Source organism: Mytilus californianus, unplaced genomic scaffold, assembly GCF_021869535.1.
Source record: "Mytilus californianus isolate M0D057914Y unplaced genomic scaffold, xbMytCali1.0.p SCAF_6, whole genome shotgun sequence".
Taxonomy (NCBI): Eukaryota; Metazoa; Mollusca; class Bivalvia; order Mytilida; family Mytilidae; genus Mytilus; species Mytilus californianus.
In genome coordinates, this window is record NW_026262712.1 from 88548448 (window position 1) to 88570421 (window position 21974).

The 21974-nt window shown below is 32.4% G+C and overlaps 1 protein-coding gene across 6 annotated transcripts in view; it reads right to left on the reverse strand.

The window, feature by feature from the left end:
• Positions 1-794: 794 nt before the first annotated feature.
• Positions 795-21974, reverse strand: part of LOC127705594 (TNF receptor-associated factor 6-like) — a 56894-nt gene continuing 35714 nt past the window's right edge. For all 6 annotated transcript variants that reach the window (XM_052209930.1, XM_052209928.1, XM_052209925.1 and 3 more), the window contains exons 6-7: positions 18435-18512; positions 795-1969 (exon numbers count right to left, since the gene is read on the reverse strand). In XM_052209930.1, coding sequence (XP_052065890.1) covers positions 875-1969; positions 18435-18512 — 1173 coding nt within the window. In that variant the 3' untranslated portion in view covers positions 795-874. The remainder of the gene's footprint in view (positions 1970-18434; positions 18513-21974) is intronic.

The window sequence follows — 21974 nt, forward strand, 5'->3', positions numbered from 1 at the left end:
TTCATAACATTTGGTTGAGGCAAACTTAAGTAAGAGAACGGAAACTAAAAATTTTGCAATTTTTCCATTTATAAAGGGGCATAACTCTAGAAAGATTAAAGTGACGCCACCAAAATTCAAACTTGATCTGTGTTTTGTGGTAATAAGCATTGTGTATAAGTTTCATAACATTTGGTTGAGGCAATCTTAAGTTAGAGAACGGAAACTAAAAATTTTGCAATTTTTCCATTTGTAAAGGGGCATAACTCTAGAACGGTTAAAGTCACGCCACCAAAATTCAAACTTGATCTGTTTTTTGTGGTAATAAGCATTGTGTATAAGTTTGATAACATTTGGTTGAGGCAAACTCAAGTTAGAGAACGGAACCAATTTTGGGACGTACGTACGTACGTACAGACAGACAAGGGTAAAACTTAATGCCCCCACCGCTACGGCGGGGGCATAAAAAAAGAATGTGTTCATGTAAAACAGATGACCCTGCTTGTAAATATATGGCAAATTAAGCAACTTTTCTATTTATAAAGGGGCATAACTTGAGAATGATGAACAGGGCACCACCCAGATCTCTGTTCGGTAGTAATAAGCATTGTGTATAAGTTTCAATAGAGGCAAAGTTAAGTTAGAGAAAGAAAACCAATTTTGGGAAAACCAGACGTACAGTCATACCAGTACAAGGGTAAAACATTATGCTCCCGTCACCTAGTGGCAGGGGCATAAAAATAGTTTTGAAATTACTATAACATTTACCAGGGCCTTGTTCATTTAAACATATAAGAAAAACATAAGCAACTTGATTTACGCTAGTGTACCTCTTTATATAAACATCAATGTTCTTTAATTTATTTAAAAATATACTAAAACCACACTATATATATTATCCATTTGGCAAAATACATGCTTTGATTATCAAAGTATCATTCCTAACATATGTAGAATTATCCAGAATTCCAATCGGCAAAAATTCCATATACCCAAATCCTTTATGATTGCGAGGTGTATTTGGTCTTTGAAATGCAGCTAAATTTGGTTTCGAGATTAAAGTTTCAACAACATGATGCCGTAATTCACATACAGGATTTTGATCAATAACGGTTAATATTATTCTGCCATTAAAAGGCCAGTCTAAAATGTCGTCATAATCTCCCTGCATAAAATGAATAAATATAGAAAGATGAGTTCCTCGCGCAGAATCTACACCATTTAAATTGGCTCTTATACATAACTTATACCCATAGAAATGAGAATAGAATGGTGGACTGTGAATTGCTGTTGTATCACCAATTTCAGCCTCTCGTCTGTATTTGCGGTAATTTCTTATTTTCCAAACATAAGTTCCATTGCACGTCCTTCCTTCAAATTCATTAATAGTACTTTCTAACATTTTAAGCCGTTTATTTAAATCCTTGACTATTTTTTCATGATTTTCATTTCTACCACGAATTTCATCTATTTGATGTTCGTGTCTAGCTAAACTTTCATCCTGTGTAACGTTCTGATCTTTCAGAGACTTTAATTCATATCCTTGCTGAACAGATACATAAGCTCCACCTTCTACATCCTTATTGGATTGCTGTGAAGAGTAACTTAAACTTGGAGCAACTTGTGTTTGCTCACTTATATTCCTCTCTATCAGACCATGACTATGGCTACCAGCAACTGGTTCTGGGAAACCTTCAATAGAGGAGACATTAGAATCAGGTGAATAAGGAACAGGAGTAGAGTTCAATGATAAGACATTCATTCCTTGCTGCTGAACACCTATACGTAAAGTTTCTAGTAAGTTTGTGATTGATTGTTCCGATGACGTGACTGGCAAACTGTGAGATTGAGGGACTGCAGGAAAATGTTGTAATGCTCCAGGGGCTATGTTTTGTACAGCTGAGGTCAGCTGCATTAGAATGTTGAACATCAAGTTCATATGCTGTTGTATGGATTCTTGTAAATGTTGTGACATTTCACATCTCTCCAGCTAAAACAGAAGAAAATAACTTTGAATATGCATTGTTTGATTATACTGGTAGTCAATTTTGTTCCTTAATATAGTAACTGGAAGTCAAAATTGGAAAATAAATCAAAACAAGGGCTTTCAAATGACAGCAAAACCGTGTTTTTATTACATTTATTAGTGTCAATTTTAAAGCAATAAAGGGCCACAACTCCTGAACTGCAAACAAGTAAAAATGGTCAATATTAAACATGATCTTTATTTGGTAATCAGTAACACCATATCAAAATTTTAGTAGAATTTGTTTGTCACTGACAAGCTTACGTTATTGCACAAAACAACATATAGTGCTATTTTCCAACCAATCAAGGACCAAAACTCTTGAACGGCAGGAGTGAAAATAATCAATATCGACCTTAACCTCCATTTTGTCATCAGTAACAACATATCAAAATTTCAAAAGCCTTGGTTGAATAGTTCATAACATGTTGCAAGGAAAAAAGTGGAGACACCCGAAACCAAGACCTTCCCTTCAGCCCAAAATCAAAAACTGAATTTTGGCCGAAAAAAAAACAATTAATAAAAATGTCAGCTTGATTGCTATTATTAAAAATTTAGACAATAAATTATGTCAGCTTTTGAATGATTTTAAGTGGCTGGTTACATATTTGGCTATCTTCTTATAGCTGCAATATGTAGTTTCTTCTTATGATTGTTTCATTCTTACAACATATGCACTAATTAGGTTTAGGAGAAGGTTTGTGTACATGTAATTTAATCCTGTTTTAACCCCACCACATTTTGTGCCTGTACATAGTCAGGCTATTTTGACCATATGTTGTTTGTTGATTGTTTGTCATTGTTTGTGCATCTTTTTTCCCAGGAGTCTGGTGTTAATAGTTGGTATGGTCTGTTATACTGCCCATTATTTTTGGTAATACCTGTTATTTCTTTTATTTTTAATTATTATGAAATATTCAAAATAAAAATAAGAAGATGTGGTGTGATTGCCAATGAGACAAAAGTAAAATAACAAAAATACCGAACCCCAAGGAAAATTCAAAACGGAAAGTCCCTTATCAAATGGCAAAATCAAAAACTCAAACACATCAAACGAATGGAAAACAACTGTCATATTCCTGAACTCTTCACCAGAGACCAAGTGACTTAGAAATTAATTACTATAGGTCACCACACCTGCCCTTCAACAAAATGCTGGTTTTATAAAATATTATAGACCAGCTGCTATTTTCTATGAATGCTACTTTTGCACTGCATTAATTTTTTTCATATTATTTTATCTACATGTCCTGAAATCCATTTATGTATTACATTTTTGTTTCCTGGTGTTAACTGGTAAACAAATTTAGGTTTTTTTCATTGGTGGATTTGACAATTACAGTTCAAGAGTTACAATCCTGTGTTATTCATGTTATATTTAACTTGGGGTTTTTCAGGTCTTACCATGTAACCATACCATATTACCAGTAAGTAATTTTTTACATAAGGTCATCAACCATAAAATAAAGGTTAAGTTTAATTTAATGATATATCTGATATCTAGTTTTCAAGAATTAATTAAGAATGAAAAATTTTGTCATGCATTTTTTTTTAGTTGTAATCTCTGTCCTGCTTTTTTATTTTTCACTATATTTGGTCCTGCCTTTTTTTTTATTAGTTTATCCTGACTTTTTTTTACATAAATTGTCATCCTGCCTTTTTTTTTTTTGCCAAGTTGCTCATCCTTGTTTTTTTTTTACTCAAAACTCCTGTCCTGCCCTTTTTTTTTTAAATTTCATCCTAGCCCCCATAAAAATCAAATGGTAGCTCCCTAAGCTACTTTGTTCTCCTGCAATACATTGTGTATGTTCTGAATACAGCCCCCTCCCTTTTTTAAAAATATGTGTTATATACAATTCTGCTTAAAGACCATCAACATTTTAAAAAAAAACATTTTCCTCATGCATTGTAACTGAAATATTTTCAACATGTAAATACAAAATGTTTTCAAACTTTTCATAAAAACTTGCATTGAACATTAAAAGTAAGTGTAAACACACGATAAAAATAGCTAACTTCCACTGACCCTTTGTCTAAAAATTCATTTCCATCAGAGAGTGTCCTCAAAAAAACAAATACAAACATTTTGAAAATAAAAAATGCAAACTGTTTCCCTGTATACTACCACTGAAAAAATGGGATATGAGTTAGCATGACAGCTGCATATTAATAATTAAGAATAAAAACACTGCTTACCATCCCGATACATGTTTTAACAGCATTGCAATATGATGCCTTAACGTACACATGCACATGTAAGAATGAATTTTAATGTTATGATTTCATTTCACTCAAGATCAATATCAAGTTTAAAGTTTAAAAGTTTAAAAATGCAAAATAAAAGTCAACTTACAGCTGAAATTGTGTTGTATTATACCATAATAAACAATACTAATTAGAATTTGATAGAGCAGTAATGTTAATCCATTCAATATTCTATTAACTTCCTGAATCAAAGTGATTGGACCTTACAACAAACAATAAACATATTAAAGAGCTATTTATGTCATTTCCAAAGGTGTTTTAAAAGTTAAGAGATCATTGTTTCAAGACCATGAGATTTTACAAAGTAAGATACTTTTTTTTATTTCAAATGAAAAACTTAATGGTATGAATGTAAAGTGCCATACTACACCTACTGATCAATGTCACACAACTATCAATTTTGCACTGTGGCCTCAACCTTTTCTCTAGTAGTGTCAACATTTTACTGGAATATCTGTGATGTCAATTAGTAAGAAGTTGTATCAACATGACCATTAAATAACTGTCTATAATTATAAGACCTCTAACTGTATATAAGTTTTTGTACACATTGTGACTTGGATGGAGAGTTGTCTCATTGACACTCATACCACATCTTCTTATTTCAAATTATTACAAACTAAAGTTATTTTAGTTTTCCTCAATGGACATATATGTTTGATTTACATATTCAAATAATAAAATTAGCAAAGCCACACCCATAGACTGATAGCTATTTGGATTTTAGAAGGAAAAAGATACAGGTTTAATTAACTAAATGATCTTAATTTGTTTTTCTTGACACCAGTTGATACAACAGACATTATTTTAAAATACATTGTTTGTTTTATGTTAAAAATATAAATATCTTTCAGAAAATTAAATAGGGAAGAGAAAGATTTTCTTATAAATTTTTCCTTAAAATTTGTTCCAGGATTAAGACATTTATCCCTTTTATGAAAAAAATAAATGCTTTTAATTAAACACTTTTTCCACAAATTCATGTGATAAAAGATCACACAATACATTTCATATAATAATCTGGAATAACATTTGGTGCAGGATTAACATTTTGATTTGAGCTTCCATTGAGCTTCTAAAATTCCGAATATGTTAAACTGATTTTCCAAGACTTTTGATGACAAGGATTAATCAACCAATAAGGAAGAGCATGATCTGTTGTAGATTTCAGACAGTAACGGAATCAATTTGACAAAACAAACGTTTTGAACATTTGAATGACCACTAAAAAAAAACTACCACTGGTTAAATCATTAACAAGATTTTATAATATATTTCACTTTTAACAAAGCAGATATACTTGCTTAATTTTCCAAGGGGGAAAATGAAGAACAGTCTCATCCAAAGAGTAAAATGTTATTATTTTCTTATAATTGTGTGGTTTGTGATCTTTGAGAAAAACCCAAAATTATTCAACAAGAATTAAGGCACAAAATTTTTTCTCTTTTTGCTACAATAATATTAAAAAGCAATCATCTCTGACTATTGAATTCACATTCATTTTGAGTCATGGAGTTGCTCCCTCATTAACAAACTACACATCATCTTTCATTCATAAAAATCTTCTCCAACAACAATTTTGTTGCAAGCTAGACAGGAACTGGGAAAGGTAACGAAAACGATTTATCATAAATTTCTACAAGAAACAGGAAATGACAAACATCTGGTTATATTATTACTTAACACATGCATGTAGTATGTTGTTTTAAAAAGACTTTATGTTGACCTCTATATGTCTTTTGGTAATCTGTATACAATTGTTGGGTTGCTGTCTCAAAGACCTATACACAACATCTCCCTCTCTTTTTACAAAATCTTCACAATAATGATAACATTTTTAACACAAATCTAAACAAAACATTCGATGGTGACAACCATAACTGAATTAATTCTTTTATTGTCCTTTTTGGGGCTCTCAAGAAATTTTAACTTCCGTACTATTTTCTTTAAGAATTTTGATTGATAAAATTTTTTTTGCTAAACTTTACTTATCAATTCAAATATTTAATTTCTATCTGTAAATATTGTTGAACTTGTGTCTAATCCATGGTCATTTATTTGGATTTTGACAATAAATTATGATTAAAGTATAAAAAATAAATGTGGATTGTGTCAACGTGTATAGTTATAAACAGACATAACTGAAGAATTGTAAAAGTGACGCTACCCAAATTGGAACTTGATCTGAGTTTTATGGTAATAAGCATTGTGTGTAAGTCTCATAATATTTGGTTGAGGCAAACTTAATTTAGAGAATGAAAACGAAAAATTTTGTAATTTTTCCATTTATAAAGGGGCATTACTCTAGAACGGTTTGAGTGACGCAACCAATATTCAATCTTGATCTGTATTTTGTGGTAATAAGCATTGTGTATAAGTTTCACAACATTTGGTTGAGGCAAACTTAAGTTATAGAACGGAAACTAAAAATTCAGCAATTTTTCCATTATAAAGGGCATAACTCAAGTACCATTTAAGTGACGCCACCAAAATTCAAACTTGATCTGTGTTTTGTGGTAATAAGCATTGTGTATAAGTTTCATAACTATTGGTTGAGGTAAACTTAAGTTAGAGAACCGAAACTAAAAATTTTTCAATTTTTCCATTTATAAAGGGACATTACACTAGAACGGTTAAAATGACACCACCAAAATTCAAACTTGATCTGTGGTTTGTGGTAATAAGCATTGTGTATAAGTTTCATAACATTTGGTTGAGGAAAACTCAAGTTAGAGAACAGAAACCAATTTTGGGACGTACTTACGTACGTACAGACGGTCAAGGGTAAAACTTAATGCCCCCTCTGCTACGGCGGGGGCATAAAAATACATTAATCCTTCAAACTTAAACGGGGCTCCAGAGAACGAGTGGTCTAAATAGTTCATCTACTGGACCACTAGCCTGTCAACACTGAAGTTCTGAGTTGGAACCCCATACTTGGCATGTGCTTTCGACTCCAAACTTAATAGACTTGGATTGCCAGTTTTCCTACAGAAGATCATTGCTTCTCTCTAGGCACTCTGGTTTCCACCACCAAAAAAAAACTATTAAGCCAATGTTGCTGAAAGTGGTGTTAAACACCAACAATCAATCAATCAAACTGCTCCAAAGCAATAAAATCTATTCACAGAAGTGAATTAACTGCACATTTCCTTCTTGGCCTAAGCATGTGGAGATGGATATAAATTAATAACTATTCTGTGTTGATAATAAACTTAAGAATTAAACTTCATTTTGAAGTTGTTTAATTGTTAACTGTTTAATGTCCAATGACAGATATTTCATTAATATTCAAGATGAGAACGAATTGACAATAAATGCAATAGGTACCGGTAGGCTCTGCAAGGTAGTTTAATCCACTTGGATGAAGGACAGGAAATTTTAGACTGCCACTGGACAATGAGAGTTTATTGGATATACAGCAGAAATTTTTTCTTGCAACTGGCCACCTACAGACCATCATTGAGTTGTTGCAAGGGTTCTTATCATGATGTGAGTTTGTCACTCTCCCTACACAAAGCATTTGATTTAACATCAAGATTCTGACCAGACATTCAACTTTATCAAAGTTTTACTGCTGGAAATGAGAATTCAAGTGATTTTTTATTGTTGAAAATAGTTTGTGTTGTTCATGAAATATTTAGAATTTTTCTGTCTCTCATTTTATAATTGAAAAATTGAATTTATACTTCATTTATTATAGTACCAAGGTATATTTCCCCATTAACTAATTAGAGGGTTACAAGCATTACATGCTTAGAAAACTTCTCATTTTCAATCTGAAGTCTGAAATTAAGGAGACTTTGGCATATAACATAATAAAAACAGAAACAGTTAATAAGGGTTAACATATGGTCTTCAACAAGTACAATGCACTCCATTAGTAGCTGACAAGATCAAAGTAGCCTCACATTCAGTTTAAATGCAAATGCTCCAATATAAAACTGGCAGTCACATTGGTAAGACAATCAGCACTGAAGTAACAACACTCAGTAAATACCTTTCTGTTAAGGATATTGTTTAATTAGTTCAAAAGTAATATAAAAGTTCTTTAAAGTTTCAGAGAATCGAAAAAACCCTTTTTTACAGGCTGTTATTCCATCAAAATCAAATACTGGTACTGTTTATTCAGAAATTATAGTGAGCTTTTTATTACAAATGTTATGCCAATAATGGGGTTGTATGAGTATTGCAATAATAAGTACTCACATTCTGATACCTGACGCATACATATGTATTCAGCTTTTCTTTGAAATCGCAATAAACGCTCTTGAATTTGGTTGGTTATGTCAAGATTGTAATAATAAAAGCTCGCAATAATTTTTGAATGTACAGTTCCTAATAAACTTTGATTTTACAATCCTTAGGAACATTTCTTCTAGATTTGGTCTGATTTGTTTAAGCAGTTCAATAAAAGTAAATTTAAAATGTTTATTTCGAATGCAGGCAAGTCATTAACAGCTAATGGCAGCCAAGTGATGGCAAGAGATCACATGTCAGATTTAGTTTTAAGCTTTTCTGTCATTTTTTCAGTACCCGCTAACAAGATATAAGAAGATGTGGTATGAGTGCCAATGAGACAACTCTCCATCCAAGTCACAATTTATAAAAGTAAACCATTATAGGTCAAAGCACAGTCTTCAACACGGAGCCTTGGCTCACACCGCACAGCAAGCTAGTTCACATACATTTTTTATAAAATACTTTTTTTCATCATTGTAAGATTAAGATTACATCCACAAAATAACTTTCAATGAGATGTGTTTACATATTTAGAAAACTAAAGGCTCACACTTTTGCCATGTCTTATGAGCTGAGGAATGTTCTTATCTATAAACATTATCAAGCAATATTGGTGTTCTTTGCTGACAACAGAAACAATCATTAACAAGAATCTTGTTCAAAACCAATTTTGTTTTAAATACATATTTCTTACAGCCTTCAATGTAAGACTTAATTCAAGGTAAACACCAAGGCAGTACATCTAAGGGCCTTATCTTTTTATCTATTGTTTGCTTTTACAATCTTTTAAATTACTGTTTAAATAATTGAGATATTTTTAAGAATTAGGGGACCTTCGTGTAGCTCAAAATACAGGAGTTATATCATGCCTTATAATGAATCAAATTATGAAAACAAAAAGCAAATTGAATATTGTTCTTTTATCCAACTCAAAGTCATCAATTAATTTAAATAAAATAGTTTTCTTATCTTATGCATTGTACTACAAAATATTGAAGTGTAAAATATAGGCTAAGTTCTTGAGCAGTCATAGCCTTTGAACATCCTCACAATTTCAGAAAACCTTAATAGCCAACTCAAAATAATCATTTTTTTTTTAAGCATTGATGCAAGGACAGAAATGTACTTTTTCATCGATTTTATGACTAATGAAATAACTTTTAAGTGAAAAAAAATTGCTTCTGGGCTCTTGCATCCATTATCAAATTTCACAGTTTTATCAAAACAATAAACATTAGTACCCAATGGGAATGAACACTAGTAGGACTCCAAATTAAAAAGTGATCAAGATGGGACATAAGGATGACAGCATAATGAGAAATAAACAACTTCCTGGTTGGTTGTTATATCATGTTTCTCTTGTATCAGCTGTGATAATACTTCGAACAGAACCTGAAGTCAATTTACATTGTGTTAAATATTAAAATCCACTTATTTTCCTGTTATTGACAATTTTAACATACAATAAAATGCTCCGCAGGGCGCAGCTTGATACGACCGCAGAGGTCGAACCCTGAACAGTTGGGGCAAGTATGGACACAACATTCAAGCTTGATACAGCTTTGCATTTGGATTGTGATTAAATATTTGACACAGCATAGGTTTCTGACACAGAATGAATGTGGTCTAAGAACTTAAAAATTTTAAATTGGACATTCACCTATTATGGTCCAATATCCAAAATCTAAATACATGGTTAGATTCAGCATATCAAATAACCCCAAGAATTCAATTTTTGATGAAATCAAACAAAGTTTAATTTTGGACCCTTTTGACCTCAATGTGGACAAAGTTGATAACGGGGCCCAAAAATCAAAAATCTAAATACATGGTTAGATTCAGCATATCAAAAACCCCATATATTCAATTTTTGTTGAAATCAAACAAAGTTTAATTTTGGACCCCGATTTGGACCAACTTGAAAACTGGGCCCATAATCAAAAATCTAAATACATGTTTAGATTCAGCATATCAAAGAACCCTAAGAATTCAATTTTTGTTAAAATCAAACTAAGTTTAATTTTGGACCCTTTGGACCTTAATGTAGACCAATTTGAAAACGGAACCAAAAATTAAGAATCTAAATACACGGTTAGATTCGGCATATCAAAGAACCCCAATAATTCAATTTTTGATGAAATCAAACAAAGTTTAATTTTGGACCCTTTGGACCTCAATGTGGACCAATTTAAAAAGGGGCCTAAAATCCAAAAACTAAATACACAGTTAGATTCAGCATATTAAAGAACCCCAAGAATTCAAGAATAAAACCCCATTGAAATTGGTCAAGAAATAAGCAATTTATACGAAGTATCTTCTTTTGCACAATACTGTGCAATTAAATATTTCTTGCTATTGCGCAATACTGTACTATTGACAATTTCTTGCTATTGCGCAATATTGTGCTATTGGATATTTCTTGCTATTGTGCAATACTGTGCAATTGAAGATTTCTTGCTATTGCGCAATACTGTGCAATTGAAGATTTCTTGCTATTGTGCAATACTGTGCAATTGAAAATTTCTTGCTATTGCACAATACTTATTATATAATAATTTACACATCCTGTTTGGTGTGTATCTCCTACCATATCATTATTATTTACTTTTAAATATAAATCAGAAATAACCAACTTAAAATGGAAAGTTTTAAAAGAAAAAATAAGGAAAAAGAAAAAATCCCCCCCCCCCCAAATTTTTTGAACCCCCTTATGATTCATCACCCCCAAACTCAATCCCAGCCTTCCCTTTGTGGTATGGTACCTTGCAGTACAATTTCAGAGAGATCCATACACTTGTCAACACAACTTATTGTCTGGAAACTAGAAAAATGTGTTTTTTGCCCCTTTTTGGCCCCTAATTCCTAAAATATTGAGGCAATTACCCCCATCATCAATCCAAGCCTTCCCTTTGTGGTATGGTACCTTGCAGTACAATTTCATAGAGATCCATACACTTGAACACAAGTTATTGTCTGGAAACTAGAAAAATGCTTATTTTTGGCCCCTTTTTGGCCCCCAATTCCTAAACGTTTCGGCAATTACCCCCAAACTCAATTCCAGCTTTCCCTTTGTGATATGGAACCTTGTAGTACAATTTCAGAAAGATCCATACACTTACACACAAGTTATTGTCATGAAACTAGAAAAATGCTTGTTTTTGCCCCTTTTTTGGCCCCTAATTCCTAAAATTTTGAGGCAATTACCCCCAAAATCAATCTTAGCATTCCTTTTGTGATATGGAACCTTGTGGTACAATGTCAGAGAGATCCATACACTAACACACAAGTTATGTCTGGAAATTACAAAAATGCTTATTTTTTGCCCCTTTTTGGCCCCCAATTCCTTTACTGCTGGTACCATAACCCCCAAAATCAATACCAACCTTCCTTTTGTGGTATTGAACCTTGTGGTAAAATTTCATAGAGATCCATTCACTTAAACTAAAGTTAGAGTGCGAAAACCAATGTGTCTTCGGACGACGCCGGACGACGACGACGACCACGCCAACGTCATACCAATATACGACCACAAAAATTTTTTTGCGGTCGTATAAAAATTCATTGCATTGGAACAATATTCTAACTTAATCTATAACTTGTCATGATGTAAACGATACAACAAATATCAAGTCAATATCTTCAAGCATGACGAAAAAAAGTGTTGAAAACTGATTATTTAAGTGATTTTTTTAAGTCCAAGGACCATAACTTTGCACAAAATCATCGGACCGAAACAAAATTCAAATTTTATCTGTAACTTGTCAGGATGAAACTATATAACAATTTTCGAATCAATATCTTCAAGCATGACGAAAAAAAGTGCGGAAAACTTATTATTTGAGTGAATTTTTTTAGTCCAAGGACTATAACTCTGCACAAAATCATCAGACTGGAATAAAATTCGAACTTAATTTGTAACTTGTCATGATAAAACTATATACTAATTTTCAAATTAAAGGGGCACTAGCTACGAGATATATAAAAAATATAAAATATGATTTATTTTTGTTCAATCATAAATGAAAGTGACATAGTGAAATTATATATCGCTTTTAGCAGCCAGTATGGTTCAATTTTGTCAAAATAAGCTAAGAAACATTGACGATGAATTATTCATTTGCAAGTGAATAATTTGACCTCATTGAATCTGTATTGATGTGAAATTCAATTTAACCCCTTAGCTAGAGATGGATACCGCATGCATTGTGAGTGTTCAAATTATTTAAAGGAAAAGAATGTCAACATTGAAAGTGAAACAAAGGTAAATCATTTGATTGACCCACCAAAAATCATTCTTATACAGGTAAAAACGATGATTAACATATATTTTTAATCTTTAATATGAAATTAAACAGACCTAGAAAAATCCAATTGCACGAGTCTGCTATCTATTTATATCTTTATTTATGTTTATATCGCTTATATGGCAATGGGAGGTCAACGCGACAGTTAATTAGATGGCGTCTAGACTAAAATACACACGAAACGAAGCAACATATTATCGAGCCCATGTCCAGTATATTGTTTATTGTAGACTTTTTATGATTTGGATGAATGTTTTACATTGTTATAAATCAAATATGAGAATTTGAGTCAAATCAGTGAACATAAATTTGACAGCTAGTGCCCCTTTCATATCTTCAAGTATGATGAAAAAAAGTGCGGAAAACTTATTATTTGAGTGAATTTTCTAAGTCCAAGGACCATAACTCTGCACAAAATCATCAGACCGGAACAAAATTCAAACTTGATCTGTAACTTGTCGTGATTAAACAATATACCAATTATCAAATCAATATCTTCAAGAATGACCAAAAAAAGTGCGGAAAACTGATTATTTTAGTGATTTTTCTAAGTCAAAGGACCATAACTCTGCACAAAATCATCAGACCAGAACAAAATTCGAACTTTATCTGTAACTTGTCATGATTAAACAATACAACAAATATCAAATCAATATCTTCAAGCATGAAGAAAAAAAGTGTGGAAAACTGATTTGCCGTACTGACGGATGGACGGAGTGCAAACCTAAAGTCCCCTTCGACTTTGTCGGTAGGGGTCCAGGGCTAATAATAATCATGATGAAAATTTATATGCGCATCTTTTACTAAAGTATGAAAATTTACAACCTTTAATTAAATTTTTTATTTGCTATGAATAAAAGCATAATGTGTTCATAATGCAAGTAAAAGTCCGGCACAAATTCCCCATGTCTGTATAATGCAGGCAGGAGTGGCTTCAGTCATTTGTGAAAGGAATGGTTAGGACTTAATAAAACTTGATATTTGGGCAGTGAATGCATTAAAAAAGTAGTCAAATTTCAAATTAACCTGAGTTAAGTAAAAGTTATAGAGAATACAGACATAAAGAGGTATACAGTAAAACCTAAAAAAATTCCTATAATCTTAAATGATTTGGTTCATGCTTACTAAAAAAATTAGCTAATTTCCTAATTTTAAACATGTTAAAGGGGCATAATTCTTGAACAACAAAAGTTAAATGGGTCAAACTCAATCTTTATCTGTAAATAGTGGTCCCTTACATTTCCACATGGACTAGAGACAGTGCTATAGTGTAACTTTTATTTGGGAAACAATGTCTCTTCATTGATGTTTATAGGGCTTTTTACATAATTTTAAGCATCTTTAATCAGAACTTATCTGTAATTTAAAGTGTCTTAGGGGTGAATATTAAAACATTATATGAAACTGTATTTATTTTTGTATTTAATTGTGCCAAAATTTGTCTCAAAATGATGAAACATCTATGTAAATCTATCAAGCAGGTGCAAGAAAATTTCAAATACACCTTAGATCTAATCAGTTTTGATCCTAGAAATTGAAAGTGCATAAACCATCAGAATCTATAAGCAATTTTAAATTGTAACTAAAACTGAAAGAACTTTTTTGCAATAATAAAAGGTCCAATAAGTATTTACTTTAAATTTTAAAACTTGTTTCAAACAATTTATTTGGTAAGACTGGTAAAAAAACCACAAGAATTATTACTTCCCCAACTTTTGCTATATCTATGATGGCAAATAATCCATCTTAATGTATTGCATGTTTACCAAACATCAATTTGTTGAACATGTAATTACAGACAAATATTGGACTCAATTATTTGTCTTCGTTTTTACCTATTTCCTTATTTTCTAAAGATTTTCTTGAGCATGACAATACTTCCATCAGTCTATTTCTGCAGTTTCCTTGTGTACGTGCATGTATTCAAATATTACTAACTTTTGTAAATTTAAGTCAGCTTTTAAATATCTATTTTACACAAGCTAGCCTATATAAAATTAAACTGGTCATATATAACCAAATTAAAATCTTAAACTTCTTGTGGACATTCAAAAGCCTTCGGCTGTCTAATTCACTATTCAGCCAGTTATTAAACAAATGTGTAACTGTTGTACTGACTTTCAATGTACATGTGTATTCCATCTCAGAGATATCACAAGATATGTTAGTCTAACCAACAATTTGATCTTATTATAATTTACAAATATGTGTAGATTTGGGACCACGAAAAATCAGAATTCAACAAGGACTTGCAAATTAAATACTTCTTAAATATAACAAGATGACAATAAAAAGTGAAGAAAATTGATTATTTGAGTGAATTTTCTAAGTTCAAAGAGCATAACTCTTCACAAAATCGTCAGACCGGAACAAAATTTGAACTTGATCTGTAACTTGTCATGATTAAACAATACACCAAATATCAAATCAATATCTTCAAGCACGAAGTAAAAAAGTGTGGAAAGCACGAAGTAAAAAAGTGTGGAAAACTGAATTGACGGACTGACGGATGGACAGACAAACGGACGGAGTGCAAATCTTAAGTCCCCTTCGACTTCATCGGTAGGTGACTAAAACAAGAGGCTCTCAAGAGCCTGAATCGCTCACCTGTATTTCAGAGGAGAAGATTTTTAAATGTTAGCAAACTTGATGAACAAATTGTGTAAAATTGTCTTTAAAGGGCAATAACTCCTTAAGGGGTCAATTGACAATTTTGGTCATATTAACTTTTTTGTAGATCTTACTTTGCTGAACATTATTGCTGCTTACAGTTTATATATATCTATAATAATATTCCAAATAATAACAAAAAACTGCAAAATTTTGTTAAAACTACCAATTCGGTGACAGCAACCCAACAATGGGTTGTTCGATTCGTCTGAAAATTTCAGGGCCGATAGATCTTGACCAATTAAACAATTTTACCCCATGTCACATTTGCTCTAAAAGATTTAGTTTTTGAGATATAAGCCAATAAAATGCTTCGCTGGGCGCAGCTTGATACGACCGCAGAGGTCGAACCCTGAACAGTTGGGGCAAGTATGGACACAACATTCAAGCTTGATACAGCTCTGAATTTGGATTGTGATTAAATATTTGACACAGCATAGGTTTCTGACACAGAAAGAATGTGGTCTAAGAACTTCAATTTTTTTAATTTACCTATTATGGTCCAATGTCCAAAATCAAAATACATGGTTAGATTCAGCATATCAAAGAACCCCATATATTCAATTTTTGTTGAAATCAAACAAAGTTTAATTTTGGACCCCAACTTGGACAAACTTGAAAACTGGTCCCATAATCAAAAATCTAAACACATGTTTAGATTCAGCATATCAAAGTACCCGAAGAATTCAATTTTTGTTAAAATCAAACTAAGTTTAATTTTGGACCCTTTGGACCTTAATGTAGACAAATTTAAAAAACGGGACCCTAAATTAAAAATCTAAAATCACAGTTAGATTTGGCATATCAAAGAACCCCAATAATTCAATTTTTGATGAAATCAAACAAAGTTTAATTTTGGACCCTTTTGACCTCAATATGAACCAATTTGATAGCGGGCCCACAAATAAAAAATCTAAATACATGGTAAGATTCAGCATATCAAAGAACCCCATATATTCAATTTTTGTTGAAATCAAACGAAGTTTAATTTTGGACCCCAATTTGGACCAACTTGAAAACTGGGCCAAAAATCTAAAATCTAAATACATGTTTAGATTCAGCATATCAAAGAACCCCATATATTCAATTTTTGTTGAAATCAAACAAAGTTTAATTTTGGACCCTTTGGACCTCAATGTGGACCAATTTAAAAACGGGGCCCAAAATCCAAAAACTTAATACACGGTTAGATTCAGCATATTAAAGAACCCCATGAATTCAAGAATAAAACCCCATTGAAATTGATCAAGAAATAAGCAATTTATACGAAGTATCTTCTTTTGCACAATACTGTGCAATTGAATATTTCTTGCTATTGCGCAATACTGTACAATTGACAATTTCTTGCTATTGCGCAATATTGTGCTATTGGATATTTCTTGCTATTGCGCAATACTGTTAAATTGAAGATTTCTTGCTATTGCGCAATACTGTGCAATTGAAGATTTCTTGCTATTGTGCAATACTGTGCAATTGAAAATTTCTTGCTATTGCACAATACTTATTATATAATAATTTACACATCCTGTTTGGTGTGTATCTCCTACCATATCATTATTATTTGCTTTTAAATATAAATCAGAAATAACCAACTTAAAATGGAAAATTTTAAAAGAAAAAAAAAAGGAAAAAAAGAAAAAAAAAAAAAAAAAAAAATCCCCCCCCCAATTTTTTGAACCCCCTTATGATTCATCACCCCCAAACTCAATCCCAGCCTTCCCTTTGTGGTATGGTACCTTGCAGTACAATTTCAGAGAGATCCATACACTTGAACACAAGTTATTGTCTGGAAACTAGAAAAATGCTTATTTTTGGCCCCTTTTTGGCCCCCAATTCCTAAACGTTTCGGGCAATTACCCCCAAACTCAATTCCAGCTTTCCCTTTGTGATATGGAACCTTGTAGTACAATTTCAGAAATATCCAAACACTTACACACAAGTTATTGTCATGAAACTAGAAAAATGCTTGTTTTTTGCCCCTTTTTTGGCCCCTAATTCCTAAAATTTTGAGGCAATTACCCCCAAAATCAATTACAGCCTTCCCTTTGTGATATGGAACCTTGTGGTACATGTCAGAGAGATCCATACACTTACACACAAGTTATTGTCTGAAAGTTACAAAAATGCTTATTTTTGGCCCCTTTTTGGCCCCTAATTCCTTAACTGTTGGTACCATAACCCCCAAAATCAATCCCAACCTTCCTTTTGTGGTATTGAACCTTATGGTGAAATTTCATGGAGATCCATTCACTTAAACTAAAGTTAGAGTGCGAAAACCAATGTGTCTTCGGACGACGCCGGACGACGCCGGACGACGACGACGACGACGACGACAACGACGACGACGACGACGACGACGCCAACGTCATACCAATATACGACCAAAAAATTTTTAATTTTTGCGGTCGTATAAAAACCAAATGTAGAAAAAAAATTGCCAAGCAAACATTTTTTTTTAATATCTTTGCTTATAAAATATTACTCTCAAATTCTGCAAATATTTATCCAAACAATTTGTCTGACAGGAGCTGAAGTGGATTTTGAGAAAATTAGATAAGAAATTTGATCAATTTTTCTTTAATTTTGCTTTGATCTTTTTGTGAGATAATTTTCCATCTCAAGCGACTCTGCTGATAATGTTTTTTTCTTAAACGAGTAGAATGAGAACAAGATGACATAATAAACCAACATCATTACCTAGGAAAATAGCAAAAAACAGATTATCTATGATCTCTAAACTTGAAGAAGTTTCTTGGTTGCAACTCATTTCAGGGCTATTGTTTTTCAATGAGATTTAGTCGAGAAACTCCCTCTCCTTTTTAAAACCATAGATAATCTGTAAATATACAGATGGACACATTAATAATGATGAGATCTCATTGGTACTTTTTATTGGAATGAGTCTAAAACAATTTGAATTAAACTGAGACGACATGTCTATGACTTACCCGTGTGGTACAACCCATGGGTTGATACTGACAGGGAACTATTACTCTCTGACAGTCAAATTCTTCATGGCTTTTAATCTGTAACAGAATTAATTCAAATAATTAACTCAAGTTAATTTTAAAAAAGTATAAATTGTTATTGGAAGTATTGATTGAATCCAACAATACACAACTTGACATTTTCATTCATACTGACATTCAAGATGTTCCAATATAATAGGACAAAGTCTACAAACATGTCTGTAATACAGGAATTACTTTGACAAAATGGATAAAATTTTACAAGCTTCAATTATCTTTTTTGCAATTTAAAGATAGAATATCGGATCTCAAATAATGCTATATGCAAGAGCAATTGAAAAAAAATACAACTACAAAATAAAAAGTAATACAGATAGCAGAGAGTAGCAAGTTGCACACATCATTCTATATTTTCTCTCTAAGATTAACCTCAGTTTTATCAAAATGTAACTTTGGACACAAATGTTAGAAACAATGGTAGCAAGTGGAAATTTGAAAGTATCAACAAAAAGTAAAAGAAGTATGTGTCTGAGGACACGAATGCCACCGCTGAAGCTTGCTTTTCTAACGAAAATAGGACGGACAGACGGACAGTCAAGGGTTACACTTAATGCCCCCTTCGCCTTGCTGCTTGGGCATAAAAATAAGTGGCTGTGTGACATATGTGATTGCATTTTGAAAACCATATCAATTACATAATCATTACTTTACAAACTAGAAAAAATTTCATCATCAACTGGTATATTCAAATTCCAAAGTATCATAAAACAGAAGTGATTGAACTGCATCTGTAGCTAGAGGTTCAAATGAGCATCTGGTAAAAATATGCCATATTGATATAAAAAAGATTTCAATTAATTTTTATAGATCTTTTCTTTGCAGTTTACAGTTTCTGTCTATCGGTTTTAGTTTTACATTGATTGATTGATTGATTGATTGTTGTTGTTAATGCTACTTTCAGCTAGGTTGGCTATATCATGGGGGCCAAGTTTTCTTGGTTGAGAATGCTAGAGTACCCAAAGAACAGCATTGACTTTTGGCAGGAAAACAGGCAATCCTAGTCAATTAAGATTCGAGTCAAACACAATTGCCACGAGTGGGATTAGAACTTAAAACCTCAGTGTTGATAGACTAGTGATGAATTAATAAGACCAATCTGCCACCAAGGCCCCCTAGTTTTATAGATAATGAGCAAAAAATGCTAAAAATTGTCGATTTTTGGGGCAATAACTACTATGATGGGCCAATTTATCATTTTAATCAGTAGATTGGTTAGTATTTTTGTAAATCTTGTAGTATTGATCACTTTGCCTCTACAGTTTCTTTTATTTATTATAGTTTTCAGAATATTATACAATAATCTGCTTTGCTGAGCGCAGCTGGATACGCCCGCAGAGGCCCAACCCTGAACAGTTGGGGCAAAAATGGACACAATATTCAAGCTTGATACAGGTCTGAATTTGGATTGTATTAAATATTTGACATATTATAGGTTTCTGAATAAATGTAGTCAAAGAACTTGAAATTGGTTATATGAATTGAATTTATATTCAATTAAAGATTTCTTGCTGTTGTGCAATACAGTGTGTTGTTGCGCAATACTTAATAAATCTGTTGTCAGACTATAAACAAATAAAGTTCAATTAATTCTCAATGTCATATTAGAAATTTATGAAAAGGGAGCTTACATCAATAGATATAAACAATTCACCAAAGTTTCATACGAACTGCTGAAAGCATTTTTGATTTTTTGTCCGAAAACTGGAACATCCCCCTTTTTTTAAGAATAAAACCCTGTAACTCGGAAACGTAAAATCTAAAATATATAAAAAATCAAAAGGGAGCTCATGTCAATAGATATAAACAATTCACCACAATTTCTTGCAAGTTGGTGAAAGCATTCTTGAGTTATTGTCCGAATACTGGAAAATCACCCTTTTTTAATGAATAAAACCCCATAACTCGGAAACGTAAAATCCAAAATTTATAAAAAACGAAAGGGAGCTCATGTCAATAGATATAAACAATTCACCAAAGTTTTATGCAAATTGGTTAAAGCGTTTATGAGTTAATGTCCGACATGTTGACAACGGACGGACAGACGGACAACAGTATACCATAATACGCCCCGTAAACGGGCGTATAAAAATGCTACAATTCATCAAAAACTGTCATCTACGGGGTCAATTTATGGTTTCAGTCATATTGGTATTTTTTAGACCTCAAATTGCTGATAATTTTTTCTATTAACAGTTTCTGCATATCTTTTATACTTTTCAGGATAATAGGCAAACATTTAGAAATTGGTAAAAAATAGTAAGTAGATCTTGACATTCTGAACAAAAAAGAAGAATGAGTCTGAGGACACAAATGCCCCCGCTCAAGCTTCAAACAAACGAAAATGGGACGGACGGACCGGAAGACGGAAAGACGAAAGGACTGAAAGATGGAAGGACAGACGGTCAATGGTAACACTTAATGCCCCTGTCGCCTACGGCTGGGGCATGATAAAAATAAATGGGAAATGTGTCCATGGGACACAGATGATGCCCCTCTTGCATATAACGATATAAAGGGCCATAACTCAAGAACTGTAAAAGTAACACTACCCAAATTTGAACTTGAACTGAGTTTTGTGATAATAAGCATTGTTCATAAGTTTCATAATATTTAGTTGACGTAAACTTAAATTAGAGAACAGAAACAAATATTTCAGCAATTTTGAAATTTGTAAAGGAACATAACTCTAGAACGGTAAAAGTGACGCCAACAAAATTCAAACTTGATCTGTGCATTGTGGTAATTAGCATTGTGCATAAGTTTCATATCATTTGGTTGAGGCATTCTAAAGTTAGAGAACAAAAACTAATATTTCAGCAATTTTTCCATTTGTAAAGGGGCATAACTTTAGAATGGTGAAAGTGACACCACCAAAATTCAAACCTGATTTGTGTTTTGTGGTAATAAACATTGTGGATAAGTTTCATAACATTTGGTTGAGGCAAACTCAAGTTAGAGAACAGAAACAAAAAAATCAGCAAATTTTTTCATTTGTAAAGGGGCATAACTCTAGAACGGTAAAAGTGATGCCACCAAAATTCAAACTTGATCTGTGTTTTGTGGTAATAAACATTGTGGATAAGTTTCATAACATTTGGTTGAGGCAAGCTAAAGTAAGAGAACAGAAACGAAAAATTCAGCAATTTTTCCATTTGTAAAGGGGCATAACTCTCGAACAGTAAAAGTGATGCCACCAAAATTCAAACTCGGTCTGTGTTTTGTGGTAATAAGCATTGTGGATAAGTTTCATAACATTTGGTTGAGGCAAACTAAAGTTAGAGAACGGAAACCAATTTTGGGACGTACTGACGGATGTACGGCTGTACAGACGTACAGACGGACACTTGGTAAAACTTAATGCCCCCTCCACTACGGCAGGGCATAAAAATAGAATATGCAGACACTGAAACCAATATTCCTAATAATACAGTAAAGTAAAAGTGGCACTTTTATTTGTAA